Source organism: Pristiophorus japonicus, chromosome 4 (assembly GCF_044704955.1).
Source record: "Pristiophorus japonicus isolate sPriJap1 chromosome 4, sPriJap1.hap1, whole genome shotgun sequence".
Taxonomy (NCBI): Eukaryota; Metazoa; Chordata; class Chondrichthyes; family Pristiophoridae; genus Pristiophorus; species Pristiophorus japonicus.
Window position 1 is genome coordinate 98,875,424 of NC_091980.1, and position 24,432 is coordinate 98,899,855.

At 41.6% G+C, this 24,432-nt stretch overlaps 1 protein-coding gene across 3 annotated transcripts in view; it reads right to left on the reverse strand.

Annotated features, from left to right (window-relative positions):
• Positions 1–3,134: 3,134 nt before the first annotated feature.
• The window catches only part of LOC139263010 (peroxisome proliferator-activated receptor gamma coactivator 1-alpha-like), a 183,922-nt gene continuing 162,624 nt past the window's right edge, over positions 3,135–24,432 (reverse strand). For 2 of the 3 annotated variants that reach the window (XM_070878449.1, XM_070878450.1), the window contains 9 exons: positions 24,254–24,376; positions 22,118–23,501; positions 20,467–20,506; positions 20,189–20,262; positions 17,659–18,511; positions 10,082–10,178; positions 5,792–5,913; positions 5,513–5,664; positions 3,135–4,495 (listed from right to left, as the gene is read on the reverse strand). In XM_070878449.1, coding sequence (XP_070734550.1) covers positions 4,392–4,495; positions 5,513–5,664; positions 5,792–5,913; positions 10,082–10,178; positions 17,659–18,511; positions 20,189–20,262; positions 20,467–20,506; positions 22,118–23,501; positions 24,254–24,376 — 2,949 coding nt within the window. In that variant the 3' untranslated portion in view covers positions 3,135–4,391. The remainder of the gene's footprint in view (positions 4,496–5,512; positions 5,665–5,791; positions 5,914–10,081; positions 10,179–17,658; positions 18,512–20,188; positions 20,263–20,466; positions 20,507–22,117; positions 23,502–24,253; positions 24,377–24,432) is intronic. The other variant, XM_070878451.1, reaches the window with a different exon arrangement.

A 24,432-nucleotide genomic window follows, 5' to 3' on the forward strand; every position in this document is an offset into this window, starting at 1 on the left:
CGGAGCTGATGGAGTGTGGTCAGTGCTTCAATGCTGGGGATGTTCGCCTGGACGAGGACGCTGATGTTGGTGCGCCTGTCCTCCCAGGGGATTTTTAGGATCTTGCGGAGACATCGTTGGTGATATTTCTCCAGCGACTTGAGGTGTCTGCTGTACGTGGTCCATGTCTCTGAGTCATACAGGAGGGCGGGTATTACTACAGCCCTGTAGACCATGAGCTTGGTGCCCTGCCAAATAACATATCAAGCTTCGGCATAATATACAATTAAAAAGTGCGTGTTTTATTTTAACAAATGCGTGTGTCAATGTAATTTGGAACTTTACCTTTTTCAGGTGGTAATTTGCATGCCAGTGTGACTCTTTAAGTTCCTACTACGTGATTCCATAACTAAAGGAGCAGACATCAATGACAACGTGCTGGGATTCTGGTGGCATGATATCTCTGTAGATTATAATATTTTGGCTATGTGAGGCAGCCACATCAGCAAATATGGTGTTTGCAAACTCCTGAATGCTTTCAAGCACTCTGATTGCACCTTTCGCAGGCATGTGTGATGGTTTAGAGTCAATGTAAGCACCTACCACCAGATCCATGTATAGCCCTGCTGGAAGGCAGCCTTTAAAATCTGCACTGAGGATAGAATAATGGGCATTTCTGAAGTTACCTCATAGTTGTATGAAGTCATTGCCCAATCACTTTATGATTGCAATGTGCAGGCTGGTCCCTGACACTTCCATAGTTGCATTTGAGCATTGATGAGAAATGCTCTCAGTGCCAATGTTCTGCACGGCAGCACTCACAGGTACTGAGACATATTCATGGCAAACTGCTCTGCAGACACAGCCTTTCTTCTACAATTGCTAAGACTATTCCATATATTGTCCCATACCATGTAGTGTGCTTTACATGGAAATAAGAGACACATGAAAGGACTTTCATTTGTATAGCATCTTTCATGGCCTCAGGATATCTGAGCTTTACAGCCAATTAATTACTTGTAGGTACTGTAGGAAAGTCCATTCTCCTCAGATAATATTCTTTGCTTATGAGCAGGCCCTATGAGGCTGGAATCCAGAGCCTGGTTCTTTGCTGAACCTAGTCAAAGCAGGTTACTGTCCTTTGGTAGCCAATATTATTGGTCTTTCTAAGAACTTGACCCATGTTATGCTCCTTCATCTAATTCACTACCTCTATTGTCCATGGTGCATTACCGTGCTGGTGCTAATCTGAGGTGGTGCATATCCTACAGAGTGCTGTGAGATATGTGTATCTGGGAGGTACTCTTAGGGGCTTCATTCTGTTCCTCAGTGTTAAGAGTTTAGAGCCATAGAAACAAACTATAATTTCAATTAACATTGCTTAATGTTTCCAGTGACATGCCGGAAGGTCAGTATGCTACTGCAATTCAGCTGTGCTACATCATTTGACATGAACATAATGCATGAGGATACTAGCTATCAGTTTCATGGTGGCCTCCAATTTCCTAATCCCCACTCCCTCTATGTTCACCCTTCCAGTTATCGCTACTGTGGCCATCTTGAATGGGCTCAGAGATGTATATTCGCACAGCCCTCTGTCCCACTGAATGCCATCTGGTTCTGCAAGTTGGAGTCATGCTAGAGGGCAAAGGACAGAATGTGCTGACGATGTCAGAGATCTGCACAGTTTGTATGGCATTCAAATGTTGTGTGTGCGTGGTCAGGACAATGGTGAATAATGGCTAGCTTAGGAGATGTTGTCCTCATCATCATAGGCAGTTCCTCGGAATCATGGAAGACTTGCTTCCACTCTTGAAGTGAGTCTTTGGTGGCTGAATAGTCCAACACGAGAGCCACAGTGTCTGTCACAGGTGGGACAGATAATCGCTGAGGGAAGGGATGGGTGGGACTCGTTTGCCGCACGCTCTTTCCGCTGCCTGCGCTTGATTTCTGCATGTTCTCAGCATTGAGACTCGAGGTGCTCAGCGCCCTCTCGGATGCACTTGCTCCACTTGGAGCGGTCTTGGGCCAGAGGCTCCCAGGTGTCAGTGGGGATGTCGCACTTTATCAGGGAGGCTTTGAGGGTGTCCTTGTAATGTTTCCGCTCCCCACCTTTGGCTCGTTTGCCGTGAAGGAGCTCCAAATAGAGCACTTGCTTTGGGAGTCTCGTGTCTGGCATGCGAACTATGTGGCCTGCCCAGCTGAGCTGATCGAGTTGTTGTCCTATGCACGTAGCAAAGCACAAGTACTTGTGAGGGGGAGCTGCACAATTTTTACTCGTCATTTAAATATTTCTTCCTTGGTCAATGTGATCCTGACAGTATTGCAATGATGGATTTGTAATTCCAAGGCAACTAAGGCAAACATTTCCCATATTCCAAGAACAAATAAAAAATAGCTAATGTCACTGTACTATTTTGCAATTAGTGATGAGAGATTGGGCAAGACATGTTTGTTTCTGATAGGTGTAGGGCATAGGTGATATTCATAAGGACTGATCTGGTTGATTTCTTCAAACTACCCAGCTTCTTGCTCACGTTCATTCCTCAAGTCCTGTGGGCTCTAGAAGTTCCATTTACCTTTTCAGCAATTTCTTTCCATGCCCATCAAACAAGACATTTCTGACGGGGTGAGGGGCTGTCTCTGCCATAAATGGTTACTCTCACCCTCTGAATCAGTGCCTTTATCGACTGGTCTCTCTCTTTTGCCTTCTCTGCTTCATGGACACTCTAAATTAATAGCTACAATCAAATGTTGCGATTGCATGTGCTTTTAAATCACTGTAAAATCCTAAATTGTGCAGAGTCCCCTCCCAAGTACACATGCTTTGCTATGTTTATAGGACGACATCTCCCAAGCTAGCCATTATTCCCCATTATCATGCCCATGCATACACAACATTTAGAGATTGTAGTCACAGTTTGATTGGTTGGCACATTATGTGAAAGCTAACTGTCATGCATATTCAAAACAGACAGATCACAAATTTAAATGTGTGTTTAACATTACACACAACTGTAAAGCAATTCGACTTTGCTCCTTGTTAGGGCACAAAACAATAATTTTCAGACTATTTTCTCTTTCAATGATAGGTTTTAGGTTTTGATGCATCAGTGGATAGAATTGAATGAGTACAAAAAGAAATCCATTCCTACATTGTTTTATTGCTATTTTTATTCAGTGGCAAATCATTGAAATACCGAAAAATAAAATACAATTGTTAAAAGATTGTGGTTACATTCTGCGATTTTATTAATGTAAACAAGTGCATTGAAGGGGCTTTCAGAAGGTTTCAATATATTTACAAGACATTAAAATATAATGTTTAATACAGTTTGTGACTTGAATTACTTCTCTAGGAAACTATAAGATATGATTTAAAAAATACATAATATGCCATTTGCTTAGAAGCTAGAGACTTATTTAATCACACTTAAAGCTGACGTGGAAAGGTATAAGGTTCCAAAGTTTCAATCTTAAGATCATAAATAAAATACATTAGATTACCAAAAATGGACTGTATTTTAACTGCCTGAAAAAATCTAATTATAAAACAGCAATTAAACAAGTTAGGCGTTCCAAAAATTAAAAAAGTTGAAAGAAATAATCAAACTTTTTATCTGAACTCCCCATACCTTCCCACTCATACATTGTAAATGAATTGCACACATACTGAACATACTGAAATAATAAAACATAATTTCTTCATTTTTTGTCAGTATATGATTTTAGATTAATCTACTTTCATCAGCTAGCTATAACATTCTGATGATTCCACCAATTAATGGAATAATCACCCATGCACCCAGCTATAAATTATTCTTGATATGCACCTATTCAATGACTTACAGTACAGCTCTGTCAATCTAGATATGTTAGTTCACTATAATGATAGTAAGGTCTATAATATTACATGTAAACATTTCTGGTTAGGAAATTTCAGGACTGAAAAGGCAAGGCTACAGTTACAGTGCATAGTTGAAACAATGGAAGCACACAATAAATTACAACAGAAAACGCTTCAATACATGTAAACTATTACATTTTAAAATGCAGCACATAAAACATGTAAAACACCCGAGTGTTTAACCGCAATTCCCATTATACTAACACTGTATCCCAAACTACAGACATTAAAATTGGTGAACACAGCTGCAACTCCACTATTGTTTTATGTATACTTATGGGAACACAACAACCAATGAGCAGTAGTTCTACTAAACTGCCCAAACTTGTGACATTTGACATCTACCCAAAGAATCACAGACAGAAGCAGCTTAGTTCATGTAAACTTCATTTTTGTTTCACTGTAAAAGGACAAGTGTCCTGTTCTACTGGACAGAGGTAAACAAATGAAAAGTGCCTTGATTGAGGTATTGTGGCATCCTCTGTAGGCAATAGATGTAAGGCCGTTACCTAGTCAGGCTTTTCTGTGCCTCTTTCAGCAAGCTGTCAAAATCCATAGTGTCATACTTGCTTTTAATTGGAGCAGGGTCCAGATCTTCCGCACTGGAATCTAAAATTAATCAAGATATTTTTGGTTCCGTGTTACTTCTAGTTTATAAAATAAGGACTTCAATAGAATCTAAAGATTGATTCTAGCCGGAACAAATTCTGCTCATGGTTCCAGGTACAACACTATTTACATTCACTATAATGTAAATAGCAGTGAATGTAATTACAGAAAATTACCATCCATGATTTCAGTCCACTGTGTATTCTAATAGGTTTCAGCAGGCTAATGGTTAAAATAATTTTTCTGCCTCTCTTTACTGTCCAAGGGGCTGTTAATGCTACTCATTAAGTCTCCGTGAGTGCAGATAAAACTCATTTAATTAAGCATTTCCCACCCCAGTATTTGCTACAAAGAGTACATATAACATTTATTGAATCATGAAACAAATCTAGTGGTGAGAAATCTGTACTCCGGTGAGCCCTTTGTAGTTAAGAGTATCACTCTGTGCCCTTTCATGAACATGCAAACTTCAAAATACCATTGGCAGAGGCTTGGGAGCAGGCCTCTTTCACCTAGAAATGATGCAGAGAGATAAGGAAAATGGAGATGGATCGAATCTTACTGACAAAACAGTTCTCTATTTCAGTCAAGTTTGATACATCTTCAAGAGAATGGCTCCTGGTCAAGTAAACCAAAATACTAGAAAGCATTGGGAAAATCTAGGATTTTGGTAATGGAGAGTAGGGACGCATTACAAAGAAGCCAAATTAAAAGTGTTATTTAAAATATATGTAAAGTGTGCAAGCATGCGTATGATCTTTACTTTTGGGGAAAGGCTAGCTTTGGCAGGGGACTCTGCTGCTAGTCTCTAGTTTCTTGTGGCCTCTGGCTAGCAACTGTAACACATAAAATAGAAAGAGTGAGTGGTTGTGAACGTCCAAGTGAATTTTGCATCATTTCAGTAGAATATACTTCCCATTTTTTTCTGATCAACACCACAAAACACCACTGTTAGCAGAGCTAAATTGCTTAACAAGACTATATACAGTAAATGACAAGAACTGTGAGTACCCTTACCCAGGTCAGTGTAACTGGCTTTGCAGAATCGCCTGAGTCCTCCATAGTACAACTGCAAGGCAGGCTCATTCTGCTTCTGCAACTTGTGGCCATTCTTGAGCGCAGAAGAAGCATCCTCACGATAGCAATAGGCGATGAATCCATACTTATCACTACATTTGAAAAAAATATTCTTGTATTAAAACAGAAAAAATATTGGCAATTAAAAACATACAGTGCATTTCATTACTTAAAAAAGACATGCATATAAATGTACAATACAGCTCCATAAATATTTACCCCCTGTCTTGAGTAAGTAGTTTGCATTCTTCAATCTCTCCAAAGACTTCAAAACGACGTTTTAGTTCTGCTTGACTTATATTGCATGATAACTTTCCAACGTAGATAACACGGCATTCATCCTGAACAAACAAATACAATTTGGAGCAGTTTTTTAAATTTCTTTCAGTTAGACACTTCCCTGTTGTGTGCTGTGTTAAATCAATAAATCATTTTCAATTATTGTTATTGAACATCTAACAGATTGTTTTCCTGTAGTGCATACATGTTCAGCATGTTTCTGCTGTTTTTAGCATTTAAATTAAGAATTTGACCAGCTTGAAAATGTAGACTAGCCAATTTTTTAAAAAAGTTTTTTTTTAAAAAAAGGGCTGTGTGGGGACTGGGAGTTCAATGGGTTTGATTTCAGAACCTTCAATTTGAATCTAGTTCAGGATGACAGTTTTAAATAATCCTCTCTGCTGCATACCTTGGAACGTTTTACTTTGTTAAAAGCACTATATAAGTGCAAATTATTATTGTTGACCTATATGAAATGAAATTGGACAGTCTCAACAATAGATAAAAGAATGGCTGCCATCAATCTGAGGTAATTTCCAGGTTAAATCACAAGACATTTATAATTTTTGTAGGTTTGGAAAGGCCTAAAGTTACCAATATACAGTGAAAAATATTATTTTACTGAAAAGAACAAAACTATCTAATGTACTGATTTTAAAAATGAGCAGTGCATGGAGCAAAACACTGATTTTTTTTTACTCTTACTGGTTTATAAAATATTGGTTTAAACAGAGCAGTAATCTAATGAAAGGCTTCAAATTAGGTCATAAACCAGGGCACCATAGAACAATTTACAACCATCATTGAATCCTTGATTAAGGATTAGATTATAGCCGTTAAGTCACATCCTGGCACCTGTTATTTCTGTGATTATAAAGCTAGAAAGTACTGTTGATATTAGCACATGAACTTTTAACATGCTCAATGACATCCGTCTGTCTATTTTAACCAATTTAGTTTAAACGGGGTCTACTTTCAGTAAAATAGTGGACAAAGAAATGTCATACAAATTGTTGTGGGGGGGAAGCGAGGACAAAGAAGCCAAATTAAATTGAGGGGCAAAGTGTACCAGCATGATCTCAGGGGAAGGAGGGTTGGGAGTGAATGTCAGCTTGAAATGAGGCGGAAAGGAAGAGGAGTCCATCTGTAAATTGGGAAGATTGGAGGAGACAGCGTCTTTGTGAAAGAGTGGTAAGCTGGATTGGGTATAGTCTCTCTGTGAACCTGGCCTATAAGGGGCAGAGTGTCTCTGTGAATTGTGGTGGGGGTTTGGATCTCAGAGTGTGACTGATCTCAGAGTGTGACTGGTGAGGTAACTTCTGGGGAAGTTCATCCAAAACTCTGTTGCCAATATCCTAACTCGCACCAAGTTCCACTCACCCATCACCCCTCTGCTCGCTGACCTACATTGGCTCCCGATCTGGCAATGCCTCAATTTTAACATTTTCATCCTCATCTTCAAATCCCTCTATGGTCTTGCACCTCCCTATCTCTGTAACCTCTAGCCCTACAACCCTTCAAGATCTTTGCGCTCCACTAATTCAGGCTTCTTGTGCATCCCCCAATTTTAGTCGCTCCATCATTGGTGGCTGTGCCTTCAGCTGCCCAGGCACTAAGCTCTGGAATTCCCTCCCTAAACCTCTCTGCCTCTCTCTTCTCCTTTAAGATGCTCCTGAAAACCTACCTCTGATCAAGCTTTTGTCATCTATCTGTCCTAAGATGGCTCGGTGTCAAATTTGTTTGAAAACACCTTGGGATGTTTTATTATGTTAAAGGTGATATATAAATGCAAGTTGTTGTTGTTGAGATGGTTTGATTAGTCTGTTGAAAATCTAAATGTTACTGTTTTTCTTTTTTAGGTTATATTAATTGCAAAACATAGAAGCACTTTCACCAATATTATTTTTGAAGTAGAAATTATTTTTTCCTGGGGAGCATGCCCCTGGACTCTCCTGAAATGCACAATCAATTTTGTGCTGACGACAGCTACATTTCCTCCTTCAGCCTTTCATATACTTATGTTATTTTTACGAGTGAAGGACTGGGCTGGAATTTTGGTTCTGCTCACTTCAGGGCGGTAATGGCAGTGGGGCGGTAAAGTTTGCGCCTCAGACAGCAAAATTAATCAACTGGGCCCTGAGTGTGGGGCAGAGCGCCAATGGAGGTGTTACACAACTCTTTTAGGGCGCTAGGCCGGCTGAGCAAGTGAAAATCCCGAACTAAATAGACGGCCTTGGAGCGCTCCAAGAGAGTCCTGTGGGGATGGTGGGGGGGAAGCCTGAAAAAATACACCAAAAACATGCCACCACAACATAAATCGCAAAATAAAATAAAGAAAACCAATCACACTTACCTGAGGTCGACATTACTTACCTCACTGCGGCCGCTACAGCTCAGACCGCCAGCTTTCACAGGCCGTCCCAGCAAAGCGCTCTACGGATCGGGAGCTAGCCAAAAATCGAGCAACCAGGGGTGTTGCACACTGGCTCGCCTCTTCCGGGCGGTAATGCTCCACGCCCCCTCAAAACCGGCAGCGAACGTCCCAGTGGGGCGCTGAAAGCTGGCTGCCCGCCCGGAAGTACTGACCGCCGCTATTGTCGCCCCGCTGAGGCACTAACAGGGGTGGCAGAAGACCGAAAATCCAGCCCAGTGTTTATACTATACTGCACCTCAACTCGCAAAGTCCTTTTTCATGTCATAGGCTTATAATCCGGGCCACCTTTCTAAGGATATGTCAGCTTATTTGAAGCTGTTTGTCAGCTGGTTTTCTGGGTTGAATTATTGAAGATTTACCCAAAAGTAATGTGCAGCTGACTACTGAGACATCTATGTTCAGTATACAATACTCTGTAACACAAGAAGGCTAGTGATAGCTAATAAAATATATAATTGTTAAAACATTTTAAATTCTAACATAAAACACCTGCTTTTCAGAGAAACATAATGAAAATATATTTTGGCAAAACCAGAAGCAGTAACCCTAACACTATCCTTAACTGACATGAATGGGTTTGTTAAGTGCTCATAAATTAATTATGAATGTGCATAGAAACTAAATCAGTGTCACAGCCAATGACTATCTACTGGCAGCATGTCTCTGGTCGGTGCTGAGATTAAAGCTGGGTACCATTGACGCAATGGATTGAAACGCTAGAGACCCAAGCACAAATCCTACTCGGGCAAGAGTTTCGTTATTAGTAGACATAGTAATCTTGACTTAATCAATGGTAGTAACCCTAATGCAACTCAGAGATGGGCTGAGCACATTTGGGAAAATCGGAATCTATAAATAGTCATGTTTCAATTTCTTGTAACACTAATCATTATATAATGCTAGGTCAGATTTCTGTAATCACTAAGATCAATCTTTTTTAAAAAAAGATTCAAATAAATGTGAATTTGGAATTTCTTATTCTCTCATTCAGATGTAGATGAAAAGGTTATGGTGAGTTCCATAGAGTGATCCTGTTTGTGCTCGAAATAAACCTGTGACAGGAAATTGTAGCAGGGCTGAGACTTAAGGGTCCAAATTCAAATTGTCTTCAGAGATGATGGGCTGGATTCTTGTCCCATTGGCGGTATTGAGGCAGGGCAGGATTTCTGGTTAGTCCCCCAACCCGGCCAGAGTACCAAACCATTTTCCTGGGTGGGTCGGAGGTCATTAATAATGCATGGCGGGCTCCCGGGGATCCCAGTCACCAAGAGGGAGCTTGCCAGTGCCTAGCAGAAAGATTGGGATGGTGCCGCAGCAGGCCTACACCAGCCATCTGAAGAGGAGGAGCCAAGTTGAATGGGGCAGAAAAGTACCGAAGATTCAGGGGTAATTTTATTTTAGACCTTGGGCAGGCCCGGAAATTTTTTTTTGGGGGGGAGAATCAGTGGTACAGGCAGTATAAAGCAGGGAAATTGGCAGGCTGGGAAGAGATAGCTAGAGGGCTTTCTGGTTAGGTCTAGGAGAAAGTGAACTGAGGCTAGAATAGGAACCTGATGGTAGGTCTTGTCACCTGATTTTCCTGCCTTTTGTATTATGTTCTCACCTGTTTTGTTTTCAGGCAGCATAGCAGAGGAAAGTCTGGCCCAATCAGTCTTCGTGACTATTAGTGAATAAAGTTATTTTACTTTGATCAGTAGTAATAGTGGGAGCTTTAAAGCACCCTCCAGCCCACATTCAAACTAAATGCATAAGAACAGATCAATTTTAAGCTTCCATGCACTCTATACAGTACTTACCATGGCTTTATTCCTTTTGTCCCTTTGGTTCACTTTTTCAAAGTTCTTTTCCTTCCAAATTTGCTTCTCGTATGAATATTTGTCATGACTGCCATTTCTGTGGAATTTTCAGAAATCGATAATATGTTTAAAATCTTTATTTTTAAAACTCCTACTTAAATAAAACTCATATCAGTGATAAATCTTGAAAGGAGTAGTTAGCTCCGGCTATTGAACTGGTAATGGCACAGATGCAAAGGGCTGAATTGCCTTGTTCTACAGCTGTAATTTCTATGATACTAAATCTGTTTATTAAACATAGTGCATCTACGATATAATCTATCCCACAGGGTGACAAACTAAGGGACTTAACCGCACCAGCACAAATGGTAATAGTATTGTATAGTTTACACAAAAGTAGGTAAGAAAATCATGCAAGGGCTCCCCCAATGGCCTGTGGTTAAAGACACACAGACTATCATGGTTTGATGCATGGTTTGATGCATGGTTTGCAGCTAATGTCAGACAGAGCACAAGTGATTACTACATTTGGCTTCAGGAGTGCTAGGGTGGGGGTAGGAATCAGCCTTTGTTCCTGCTCTTGAACACTGGAGCAAAGTGTGTGTATCCAGACATTAGGGGCCCAACATTGCCCAACCCCTTTTCTCAGCGCACTGACCTGAAGCACACCGACTTTGCGCGCTGGAAAGGGCGCCAGAAAAAAGGGACCCCATCCTGGCTGCTCTTCGGACTCTCCGGAGTCGTGGCGTGGAGGCTGAAGGAGGGGGCGGAGCAACAGGCCAGCACAGAAAGCACTGCTGGTACCTGCGCGCATGCTCAGTGAGGGCTGTGCGCATGCTCCTGCCCTCCCAGCATGTCCTGTGGGCTGTGAGCAGGACCCGATGCTCGCAGTCCCTATCCCAGGCCGAAGGGATGCCCGATCTCGCCACACCCTATCGCCGGCCGAGTGGACACCCGCACCGGCCGGCCGGCTGGCCCGCTGAGTTCCTGGGTAGGTAAGGACTTTGCTTTTATTATTTATTTAGTGACTGTGCTTTTGTGGCTGTGCTTGAAACTTTTGATTGCGGGGGAGGGGGGAGGAGAGTAGTTTTTGGTGGGGGGAGGAGAGTAGTTTTTGGTGGGGGGAGGAGAGTTTTTGGGGGGGGAGGGGAAGAGTTTTGGGAGGGGAAGAGTTTTGGGGGGGGAGGAGGAGAGTTTTGGGGGGGGAGGAGGAGAGTTCTTTTTTGGGGGGGAGAAGAGGAGAGTTTTGGGGGAGGAGGAGGAGAGTTTTTGTGGGGGCGGGAGAGAGGAGGAGAGTTTTTGGGGGGAGGAGGAGAGTTTTTGTCGGGGCGGGGGGGGGAGGAGGAGAGTTTTGGGTGGTGGGTGGGGGGGAAGAGATGAGACTTCCAGACCTATGAGCTGTGATTTCTCCGGTCGCTCGGTGCCCCCACCGAGACTTCCACACCCAGGAACTGTGACTTCTCTGGTGCACGTCTTCCCTCCCCTATCCCAGGCCGAATGGCCTCAAGCACAGGCCGGTCCGCTGCCTTTCCCAGGCAGACTTTAAAGATAAGGTAGAATTTACTTCTTTTTTTATTGTATTTTAATGGTTTGAGCTTTTCCTTAATGTTTGCTGCTTGGTTGTTGAAGTCCTCTCCAGTTCCCTTCCCTCCCCTATCCCTGCCCTAATGTCTGCTGAATGTGCACTGCTTTTTCTTAACTGCCCGCAAGGTTTTTCAGAGCTGGCCACATTCGCTGACCTAAGTTGATTTGGAGTAAGTTTTTGCTGGCCAAAGTGGCATAAATGGCCAAAACTGTCGTAAGTGTCTGGGAACGCCCCCTTTTGAAAAAAAAACTGACCTAAAAAAAAAATCATACCTAACTGACTTACTCTGGAGCAAATTTTGGGGGGAAAATGGCATTTTCTAACTTATGCCAGAAAAAACAATTTACTCCAAAAAAATTGATGCAAGTCATGGCCAATGTTGGGCCCTAGGTGAGGATAGAATCGGGTTTAACTATAATGCCCTCCATGGTTGAATAACCTGATAACAGCCACTGTCTAAACTCACATACAAAGGACATATTTGGGACTGTACCCCAGCAAGAGTCAGAGCCTTTAAGAGAGAAAGGAAGAAAATTAGAAAAACAAAATGTTGTAAAGTCTGGACCAGGTGATTTGATAAACTTTGTTACATAAAAACATGTCATCACTTTTCAGTTGGGCGTGACATTTATTATATATTAAAAATAATAGGTGGTTTACAATATTATATTTCAAAATGCATTGAAAAGCCCAAATGATCCCTATAGGTTTTTCATCTTAAATATCTATAATACTTGTTAAATTTGTAGGTGGTGCAGTGATAGGCAGTTACAATGATAAATTGCTGTCACCTAAGATTAAATTCCATTTCCTCACTGTCACTATTGCCTCAGAGGCACCATTAGTGAGCTTTAAAGCGCCCCCCCACACACACATGAACGCTCATACAAGGCAGTTGAGGGAGAGTCCAGATATTCCTTGATGGCATCTATTTTGAGGTCCTCCAATGTTGTATCTTCCCTTATTCCCACCACTCTCTTTTATGGACCCCTGTTCCACTCACCCATGCTCCTCCATCGTTTCCACTGTTATCCTCTCGCCTCATCTCTACCTCTCCGCCCTCCTCCTTTCCCCTTCTCTTTTTCACTCCATCCCCGTGCCCATCTGTCTCCTCCTTCCTCCCTCACCTTGGTTCAATTATCCAGCTGACCGCTAACCTTGTCTTGACATGAACATTGCATCAGGGCTTGTCACCCCATGTGCAACACCATAGAAGATCAACAAATGGCATAATAAAAAATGCAACATGATCTAATCTGCTCTCCTGGATGGTAATGACTGATTCTATATTTACTGTACTAATGCCTCATTTATGGCTTGATGCACTGAAATCAGGCTTCAACCCAAGAAAGGCGAATGCCAGAATGGCAGTTAGTTGCAACTAAACAGAAATGTGAGTTTATATGACAAGCACCCACTGTGCTCATAATAGTAATAAAACAAAATCAGCCAAATAAAACTTACATTTTATTTAAGTAATCACCATCATAATTGTTTCTAAAAGTCAATAAATCAAATGATATTTGGAGAGACCAATTGCAGAATGTCAGAGAGTCGAGTCAGGGAGGAGAGCATGAGAGGAGAAAAATCAAGACAGTGGGCCCGAACTTGGTGGTCTTCCCTCGGTGCCATTTTCCTCTAGGCCTCCCGCTGGCAGGAGAGGAGGACCGCTGGGAACCGCCCGCTGATGGCTGCTAGCGCGCAAGGTGCGTAAGTGACCTCCCGCCCATCAGGCTGCCAGTTTGTTGCGGGCGGGAGTCGGAGGCAGCAGGGGGAAGGACCGCTGCACAAAGGCAGGTCTAACCCCAATGGTATGTAAGAAGATCAGCAAAAAAAGTTTAGTGAACTTCTTTAATTTATTTTTCTTTCAGTGATTTAGGTGGATGGGGTCCCCTGAAGGTTTTCCAGTGGAGTTATTTTCTTGTGTAAATTTTTACTTTTACTTGCTCCACACCCCCCCGGGCTCGACTCAGTCCTCAGCGGCATTTTGGCGAGGGTTGCATTTGCCGCTGAGATTGGGAGCTCCTGCCCGCAGCCGCCCAGATTCACAGTGCAAGTTGTTTTATTACCGTCGGGCAGTACTGGCAGATCTTTGAGGAATCTTCCTGGCAAAGTACCGCCAGGTACTTTGCGTGGCACTCTGGTGGGCCTTGACATTGACCAAGTTTGAGCCCCAAGAGTGCAGTGCCAGCAAGCGGAAAAAGACTAATGGGCCGAAATTGCTTCCCTCTCGGGAATGGAGCGGATAGACCTTACCGACCAGGGGCAGACGGATGGGCTGACCTGTCTTAAATTGCCCCCATGTCGGGAGTAGCTTCTGCACTGCCCATGTTCCCGCCCCGCCCACACCGACCGGCGGAGGCCCCATACCTACCAGTGGGGAACCCCTTTCTGACCCCCGTGGAAAATTACCCCACGAGAGCAGAGCGGCCGTTGGTCGGTGCCACTGACAGCTGTCCCCCGCGGGAAGCTGTGTGTGCCTGGGTGGTGCGTCCACCCTTAAAGGGGAGGGCGCTCTGTTGGCGCCTCCATTTTATTTTAATTGTCGGCCAACTCTGAGGTTGGCCCAACAATGGTTGCCACAGGTTCGGCCGGGCTGCTAACAGACAGCCCGGCCCCCCCTCTTGGGCGCCAGGCCGCTGGCCCAGCCGAAACCCTCCCTGGTGGCCCAGTGGACATAACTAAAATATAGGCAGAGTTCACAGTGGCCCTCTCCTTTAACTGAATGGGAGGGACATTGCTACACGTCAGCGCGATGCGTCACACCCGCATCTCGCTGATGTCATGACCGCTGATGACTCGGAGCGGAGGCCGACCCGACAGAATGGCACTTCCACCCCGCAGCCGCCCGGAACACCGCCACGCTGCAAAAAACATTAAAGTGCTCAATATCGGTCAAGGCTCCGCCCCATGGATTGGAGCAGAGAAAAACATTAAAAAGCGGTAATTGAGCCCCATTTGGGGCGGAGGGCAATTTCGGCCCCTAACAACGTAGAATATCCAGCAGCATAGAACGTCAAAGATTGGGAAAACCGCGAGCAGAACATCAGCGTGTGAGGAGAGACTGAGAGCCTGGATTATGAGAGCACGAAGAATTAGAGAGCTGAAAAAGACTGTTGTTCCTGGACAACAACCAATTCCCAGAGTAAGTGAAGAGTAAATGCGAATGGAAAAGCATTGTATCAGCTCTTCCTCTGCACAGCCCTGCATCTCCACACCTCAACATTGCTCCATGATTCCCTGGATTGACAGCCCTGGGCCAATGCCTACAGTAGGCACAGGCCGAGCATAAGGTTGGTATTGAAGGGGCGATTGGAGGTCCGGCTTTCTGCCTCACTTTCCTCTGCCTTTTCCCATGGAGCACCCAAAAAAAAGGGGAACCCGAAGAAACCTGGTGGTGGGTCTTGTATCAGGACCCTCCACAGACCAGAGGACAGCCCGAAGACAGAAGGAAGCATCAAGGAGCATTAGGACAGTCAAAGTACAGTGAGATTTCTCTCTCACCTTCTGCACAAAGTTCAGGACCCCAGCAGCAGCCAGAAAGCCTCGATGCTGGGGTGAGAAGTACAGGTAAAGGTCCCTCAGGCCTGCAGCAATGACCATGTCTCTGCCCACAGTTCCCAGCGCAAGGTACTGCCACAGACTGGCATGGACTTCTATCTGGGCCGTGCAAAGCGCCTGGACCAGGAAAATAGACTGTACTCCTCTATTCACATACGCAATACACCTCCAAAGGCACTGCACCTGTTGGGGCTCTGAAGAGGAAAAATTGGTGCCACAGAATGGAGCACCAGAAATCAGGGAGACTAAAGGAGTACAGGCAGACTTAGAGAGAGGAGCAGCACAACTGGTAGAGGTCAAGGGTGCAAAGATCCAGACAACAGGAGTTGACCACGAGAACAGAGCACCAGAGAAAGAGACAGAAGCATCAGAGAATAGGGAGAGTCTGAGAGTGTGGAGAGAAATATGAAGCACAAGGTTTGTCTAGACAAGCCAAACAAAAATATACAGTTTGTCATATTTAGTTGAGTTGGATATGGTTCATCTAATTTATATGATTATCTATAGACAAGCCATGTTTTGCTGGAAGTGGAATACATTGGCCTAGAAATTCAGTACAGCCTTGTTTGGGGGCGGTAACATTGGCAAGGTGCAAGACTTTGCGCCAGGCACAGAAGTCTCGCCTCTCGCGTTAAATTGGGGTTACCGGCCCCGAAAGGAAGTGGAGCACTAAATCAAGCACTCCATTTCTTTTCTGGGGCAGGAGCGGGGTGCACAGCTCGTAGGCGGGGCGCACGGCTGAACCACGCTATGCACTGGCTACATTGCGCTGCTGCGTAGGAGGGGCTCTTCCCTGAATTAAAGGGATGGTCATTAGCGGTGTCGCGCCTGGTCGCAAAATTGGAGGCACTAACAGGAGGCGCAAATGACTCCTAAGTTCTCTCCATTGTGTTAACTGCTGATATTAGCTCCATTACACTATTGGATCAGTAAATCCTCGAAACCAGGTTCCAATAATATCACTGAAGATCATTAAACAAACAATATCATAAAAACAGAAACAGACAGGATAAAAATCAAACAGGTGTTCAAATAGATCATATTTAAGCCTTGTGATTTTTGAATTTTATTTTTTCTGAATTTGGGCCAAAAAAGGTTGGTGAAATTAGCAGTGAAGAAATACGTGCTTTATTGACTCAAGAATGAAACAGAATGATCATAATGAGAAAACTTTGGGTATAAACAGCTAACTCTTTTGGAAGGAACAAATAAAATACCTATCGTCAATAAAAGTTTGTAACTGTCTCACAAAGTCTAATGCTAACAGATGTTGGTGCGCATCATTAGCTGAATCATCAGGACAACCTCATCCATGGAACTTCAGTTAATCATGCGTCATGTAACTGAAGGTGCTGTGTTTTCCCATCAGTATAGAAAAATGAAATGCTCGCTACCTCAAACAGAGAAAGTGGCTGTGCACATCACGCCAGAACTGCAATATGCTAATCTTGACATTTCCGTGTTTTACTGGCTTTATTTGGGTTTGAATATCTTAACTTGACAATCAGAATGCTTAATTATATAATTCTTGGGTAAATGTTTGATTTTTAGAAGAGAGCCTGATAGAATTTTTTTTTTTTTTAATTTTTTTTTAAACCTCCCACATCGGTCGTCCAAACTAAAGCATACAACAGGAATAGTGGAATATTCAGTTTAAAAAGACAAACATGGGGCATTAATGTTAAGAGGAGATCTAGTAGAGATGTTTTGATAAGTTAAATTAGGGAAAAACTATTTCCACTGGTTGGTGAATTGATAACCAGAAGGCATAAATTTATCATCGGCAAAAGAAGGGAAATGTTACAAAATAGTGGTGGAAGCAGAATCCATAATTGCTTTCGAAATAGAAGAGGCTTAAATTTTGAAATAAAATGTCAACAGTATGGAAGTAGTGCAGGGGAATGGGGCTGTGGATAGCACTTTGAGAGCTGTGGCAGGCTTTATGGGCTTAATGCCCTTTATCTAAACTGTAAAATTCTATAATACAATGGCTTACATGCAGTGGTTTTTGCCTCTCACAAGCAACCACTGGAACTTCTTTTTCAAATGACAAATTAGTATCAAATGGCAACACACATAACCCTGAATGTCAATCACATGATGATGGGGATTGTGACTTTCCGATATGGAATATGGGTTACCAACCCTCCTGGATTGCTCGGAAATCTCTCAGAATGGGGTATGACTCTCCCAGGTACTGCTGCTAGCAGCTGGGAGAATTCGGCACTTTAAATTTCCCACTGCAGTAGAGGTTACCCCACTCCACGACAACAGCGGCCACCCCAAACAGGCCACTCCCCCTTAGTGTTCCTTAAAGTTGGAGATCAACAGGTGGTAGTGGGTCAGAAGCTCCATGATACAATGTGCTTGATGAGCTGAATGACCTGTTCTTGCTGCAAACTTTATAAAGTGAAAATGCGGAATGTCCTACCTGGCAGATTCTCTTTTCACTGGAGACCTGGATTGTGTGTGTGAAGATCCAGAAGTTGTTTTATGCTGTTGATTAGAGCAGGACCTTGCTCTGTCCCTGCCTAATTGATGTTCTTGAGGATGCAAAGGGTGCTTTGGCAGTGACTGGGGATTTTTATGCAAGGAAATGGGTGCTGACAAAGCCCGAAAACCAGTGTCTGGCTTCTTCACCCCAGTTTGTAGCTTTGCATCTGAATGATAGCAGCATTTATTAGGATCACAATCATTGTCGGCAAGCATATTTTGCTTCTCCTCATCAGTGATGGCTTCTTCTGGGTAACCAAAGTGCTTGAATAATTTGGCTCTTATCTCTTGGTCTCTCATTGGTTTCTTATTGCTGCTTTGAACTAGAAGCTCTTTGCTCATCTCCACTTGTTCATTATTAGGTCCATGATTTGGAATAGGAGACAGCTTCTGTCTCTTTTCGCTGAAAAGTGAATAATGGTCATGCTTTTCCTTTACATTCTGTTGGCCACTGGAGTTTGGAAGTTCATAAAGTCTCAGAATGTTTCTTTCAGTTTCAGTCTCTGACCTGTACAGTTGACAGTAGTCATGATCACCAAAGCATCTGGTATATGACCTTTTAACTTTTTTGCCTTCCATTTGAACAGGGGTGACTGTGGCTTTGCTAAGGTAAGCATAAAGCTCAGTTTGCTCAGGGTGTTTATTAACAAGACTTTTTGACAAAGAACTCCAATGATTCTTTGATGGTAATTGGTTAATTGTGTTGTCAACAGATGACTCTATCTTTATTACTGTCTTGAAAGGATCATCTCGAGTAGTTTTGTGTGGTGGAGTAGTTGGAGGTGTAAGTCCTAGAAAAAGAAATATCTAATATTGAGACTCATTATTATAAAATAATTGTCATTATTTTGTGTGGCATAAAGGAGTGGGTTTGACAGTATTAATACAGTATATAGGTGCTTTAAACCTTTTAAATAGGCACAGCCATTATGCTGTACAATGCTCCAATGTAAAATATGGGTCTGAGAAAAAAATTCCCGGCTTTTACGTTCTCATATTTCATAATTTTTTGGGTATATGTGACGCACTGTTTGGGGCTATTCCCTAGTGCCCCTCTGGAATTATGTCTCTCAGATGTGAAAGCACATCAGAAATCTATTTACGTTATCTTATTCATATTTATTGGAAAACGCAAAGTAACACCAAATAAAATAACTTAAAAGCCTTGAGTCACAGTGAACTGGCACCACACCACAAATCTAATATTCCACCTGTGTCGGCAGATAAAGTACACACAGTCTATGTGCTAATATTCTGTTCACAGCACAAATGCATTACAGACCTGACAAAACTATGAAAGGAGTGGTGTTAGACTGGCTCATCTTAAACTGTTATCCTTTTCTCAGTAAGCATGACGTTGGTAGTTAAAATAAATCAGAAATTTCTAAAGTTAACCACTTCAGCCTAAAACAGTTTCAGTAGATGTACGAAGGAACTACATTTGCTAAACCTCTGAAGTTTGTCATTTAAAAATGTTCACTGTCTACAGTCATGCAAACGTTCAGAAATATGTATAGCAATGAGTTTCCACAGCTTGTGAATCAGGAGCACAAGTAAAGTGATGTTTACCCACTCTGATTTTATTTTCAATTGAATAACCTTACAAAAAATGCTCACTTGTTATCTTCAAATTTCTAATCACAGCTCACTAGATCAGAGCAAACTTAAAGGTTCATTTTCTAAAATTACAACTTTTAAAACAAATCAACATTATATTTCATTTAAAGGTGAGATATTTACCAGTACCTCTAGATTGCTCTTCCATAGTAATTTTACTTTTAAATAATCCTATTTACAGGGCGAGTTCACGGAATCTTGTATGCATCTAGCTCATTAGGTAATGGGTGGAACGTGCATATTGGGGTGACCTAAACCAGGTGCATCAGCTGGAAGTATATCCACTCTGTCTATTGATGTGTTTAATATGTTTACTCATGTGGACCACTTATTTATTTTTTCTGTTTCCGATGACTTATATTTTTCTATTTCTTTTTAAAGTCAAAAGAACAGTTATTTTTGAAAAATGCCATGTCTATGCAATCTAATAATTCTACCATGGCTATGATCTTAGGTCACACCTTCACACTCCCATCCCTATAAATGCAGATTCAGAAAAATAATTTAAAAAGGAAAAAGAAAGTTGAAGTATTTAACTAAAGAATTGAGATATTTACTTTGAAACATCAGTAGACGCTAGAAGGATAAAGAAATTGCAGCACTATTTCCACACACATTAATATTTTGTCCAACCATCAGATATTTAACCACCTCTATGGACTGGAACATTTCTATGAATATAAAAACATGTCTTTAATTTGAATTATTTTGAAAACTATCTAGAAATTGTATTTTTCTTGGCTGAAAACAAGTGCCAATAAAGACATTTCAATCTATTATAAAATTCTTCTCCCGTCTGAACTAGTCTGAGGGCAACACAATGCTTATCAGTATTAAGATTATGTGCTTACCAGCAGTTCCACACAGTTCTACGCTCAGTGTTTGTTCAAAGGGTTTGTTCTCAAGAGGAGAATCTTTGGAGTCACTGAAAATAAGAAATACAAGATCAATGAAACTATGCTATACTCAAAGTTACATATTAAATATACCGAATAAAGTACAAAATATTGCCTTGTAAATGGTGGAGATCTAATCAAGATTGCAGTGTTAGCTACTCTAAGAATGCAAAGTTTAATAGCCAGATTGTCTTTTGCATCTGCTGAATCCTGACTATATGTGTTTCACCTACCTTTCAGACTCTGGACTCAGTAACAAGCTTGTAGGTTTGGCTGCAAAAAATAAAATGTTTATAAAATGTCAATTATACAGAGTAACCTGTTGCTATTCTGAAATATGCTGCACATCATTTGAGTATTAGTTATTAGAGACTTTCAAGACATTTAATAAATAATAACAATTTTTGACCTTGAAGTATGTGTTAGCACATATTTAAAATGCACAGCTTTAATACAAACACAAACAACACAGAATAGAAGAAAGGAAATAGATAAGTTTTGAAGACAGGATGTAAACAAGCCTTTGAACTTGGACAGAAATGAGACTATAAACCAATTAAAATCATTCAGATGTAGCAAAAAAAATTACAGTTCCTAATTGTTCCGCAGCTGTAAAGGATGAATAATTTTTGAAGGGCGATATAAGCAAAGGTGTATTGGAAAACAATAGTCTGACTTGGCATTGTCCCTTTTATACAGGCGACTTTGTCCTAGTACATATCTATCATAATCTTGATCAAACTATACTACTGTAAAACTGGCATAACAATTCACCCTCTGGATGCTGGTGCTTTATGTGTATAGATGGTTTATTACTGGTATAAACTTCCTAACATGCACTTTTGCATTGTCAGGCCTACATGTGATCAAGTGCTGCTTATTTTAAAATAGGAGCTACCTAAAACTTCTGTTTTCGCATCATTTTCAAACAATGAATGGGTAAATAGAACGATGTGAGGGTTTCCACCAACAACATTTAAAATGGCTGCCAGCATCACATCTTAAGTTATACTGTAAGCTGTGCCCCAACAAGAGGTACACTACTTTTCTATCTGATTTTTGTGTATTTCTGTTCTTCAAACTTCTGGATTTAGCTAACTGTATGTTCCAGTGTAAATGGACACACTGAAGTTATCCCATCTGTTACCTAAAACACTGTATTGGCGCCATAGACAAACAGGAACAGGGTTTCTAAACTGTTCTGCTCTGGTTTCTATTGAGATTGGCATTGATCAGTTAGTACTTTATCAATGTGAAGCAACCTTACAGATAAAGAATTAAAAAATAGTTTCTTTCAATTTAAAGAGTAAAAGCCAGTACTGGAGGAATTTCAAGCAGGGAGACATAGAAACCTGGGGATGGAGAGAAGGCCAATTCAAGATGTTGCTGATCTTAATGTTTATACTCAAATAGGTGCAAAATGTAAAATGTGATTAAAACCTCCAGTACTGCTATACTGAGTAACTCTTAAAAAAATTACAGTATTAACAGAGAATAGTAGTTTTTTTTATAATCCCAACCGTTTCAGTTAAGTGTTAAAGGATGTAACGAATTAACATCTTGAAATAAGATGCCATCTCTTGGTAGCTGAAGAATATTCTCTCTTCTCACTGCAGAAAGTGAGGGAAAAAACAAGGCAAAAGCAAATCGGATTATTGTAAGACATAAGCAGCAGAGAAATGTCTCCTCAAAAAGGTGATAAAGTAGTGAGAACAAACAGTGCCTGAAAATGGTTACAGGAGTTAACTTTCTGAATTAATGAAAATGAATGTAATTTTCCAAAAGACTGCAAGAATGCCATAATAAACTTTTAAAGTGGCTCAGGGGCATAGTTTTGTGTAATTATTAAAAAAAGAATGAAGCAGATAGGCTGAACAGGATTACCTAGCTTTCTGCTAGTCTTGGTTTCTTGCATCTTGTTTTCATTTAATGGGAAGTCCTGGGCAGTGAAGGCTTGGTGGTCCTCAACTATATTAGAGAATGGAACCATGGAAATTGTAGGAAGTTCAGGAGTAAACGAGCTTTCTTCATTGTTGTTCTCCTCAGTCCATTTCACTCGATTATAGGATTGCAGATGTCGCTGGTCATCTGGCACAATGTGTGCACCACTGTCACAGAGTTGTTGTCCAGAACAATCTAGCTCAATTTCTGTTACCTGTTCCTCCTCCTCCTGAAACCTCAACTGCACATTCAGTGGCCCAGACTGCTTTGGCATTCTCTCCAAATCTACTCTAGTTATATTCCCATCTGAAGCTGACTCTAAACCGTAGCTCAAGACCTCACTAACCTGAGGGTTCAATCTCAATGAGCGTCGAACCGTAAGGCATGTATTTTCCCGTTTCCTTGCTGCATTCCCTATTTTAGCAGCCTTGTTCTTACTGCATTTCTTTCTGTCCTTTTCCAGTGTACGGTTGATGGTTTCAGTACAATAAGTACCATCATCTTCATGCTTGGACACTACCTGAGGCAGAACAGTCTGGCCTTTACCAGATGAGTGAGTGTAAACAAGTACAGGATATAAAGGATTGTGAAGTCTATAAGGCTTGCTCACATCTAGAGCAATATTTTTTTCCAATAGCTCCCTCAGTATGGAACTTTTGGAATGCTTTCTTATATTCCACTTGCACGAGTCTGGAGTGCTCCTCCCCTGCCCTGGACTGACATTTAACTTTAAGGAATTTGACAGTTTCTGTTTTTCTAAACTGGTGTGTGTGAGCCTCTGCAGAGAGCAGTCAGTTTTTTGCTTTTTATAACTGCCATCACAGCTACCACCCTGTTGGGTCATGTCTAGCGCGTATTTCCTAGGCGGAAGACAATAGGTGTGCATATACTTAATAAGCTCAACTACTGAATGCAATTCTGCTTCTGTGGTAAACTGTGAGTTTTTAGTCCAATTGCCCTTTGCTGATGCAACCACATCTTCAGACTTAATGGGTGCAATGCAAGATGCGCCATTTTGCAGAATGCTGCGTCCTTGTTTGTGTTCCCCATTCCCATCATTGAAGCAATCCAATTCTTTGTTAGCACCATCATTAACACAATCATCATCAACATCACCATCGTCTTCACTCTCACCTTGCTGGTGATGTGACTGATGATACTGTGAAGTCCACACTGGACTGCTTTGGTCTTTATTAGTGAGTTTGGAATCATCTGTTTTAAACGGGGGAGGGCAGGTAGTTGAAGTCAGGTGTTTATGTAACTCGGTGAAAGATCGATGCTGGCGCTGACAGGTACTGTGTGGCTTACTGCCCTGTGGGCCTTCCACCTTTTTTAACAAAACAAAGAAAGGATTACAGAGTACAATACAAGTAAAACAAATAAATTCATTAAAACTTGAGTCTTTATACATTTTCTGTTTCCCCATAAAATTTTCTCCACTGTTCAAAGTTGGTGATGCAACGGCACACAGTTTCAAAGACATCAACAGCCACCTGGTAGCTCACCTACATGGCGATTCTTCATGTGTGAACATAGCCATGACGAGTCAGCAGGCTATGGGGCCTTCATAGCTTGTCCTCACCCAATGTCCACTCATGCACACATATTCAGCAGGTGTCATTAGAAAGCAGTAGAGTAGGAATCCTGGCAGACTTTTTCACTCCCTAACCCACTGGCACTGAGACAGCATCCACATCATTGCCCTGGCTACAATCAGACCAGAAATCAAACCTGGGACCTTCCTGGTTTTGTACAGCTCTGCAACACATCAATTAGTCAATATTCTATCCAACTGAGCCATCAAAGGAAGCTTCGTATTACAACCTCTTCAGTAAAATAGTTGTGCTGGTATTCACCTCTGTGATTTCCCTCTAAAATGCTGAATTAAATTAATGACAAATAAAATCCTACCATTTTATACAGAGAGATAGCACTGATAAGCCATTAGCCTTTACATTAGCATTAACTGAATATTTAATGTAACTCATGAAAAGACTTAAATAATTACTCTACAGTGCAAACCATATATTGGTTATATTTATAACAAACAATGAAATGTGTAACATTCTTGGTGAATACCTTGATAGAAGGACGATGTGATTTTGACTTGTGGTTACTGGATGCATGGCGTGTCGTGCTGCTTCCCTTTTGCCGTTCATAGTTTAACTGCACGTTTTGTGGAGCCAGAAGAAGTTTCCTTAACTATCAAAAAGTATATGCCAAAATATTATATCACAAGTTTAACATAAATTTCATTT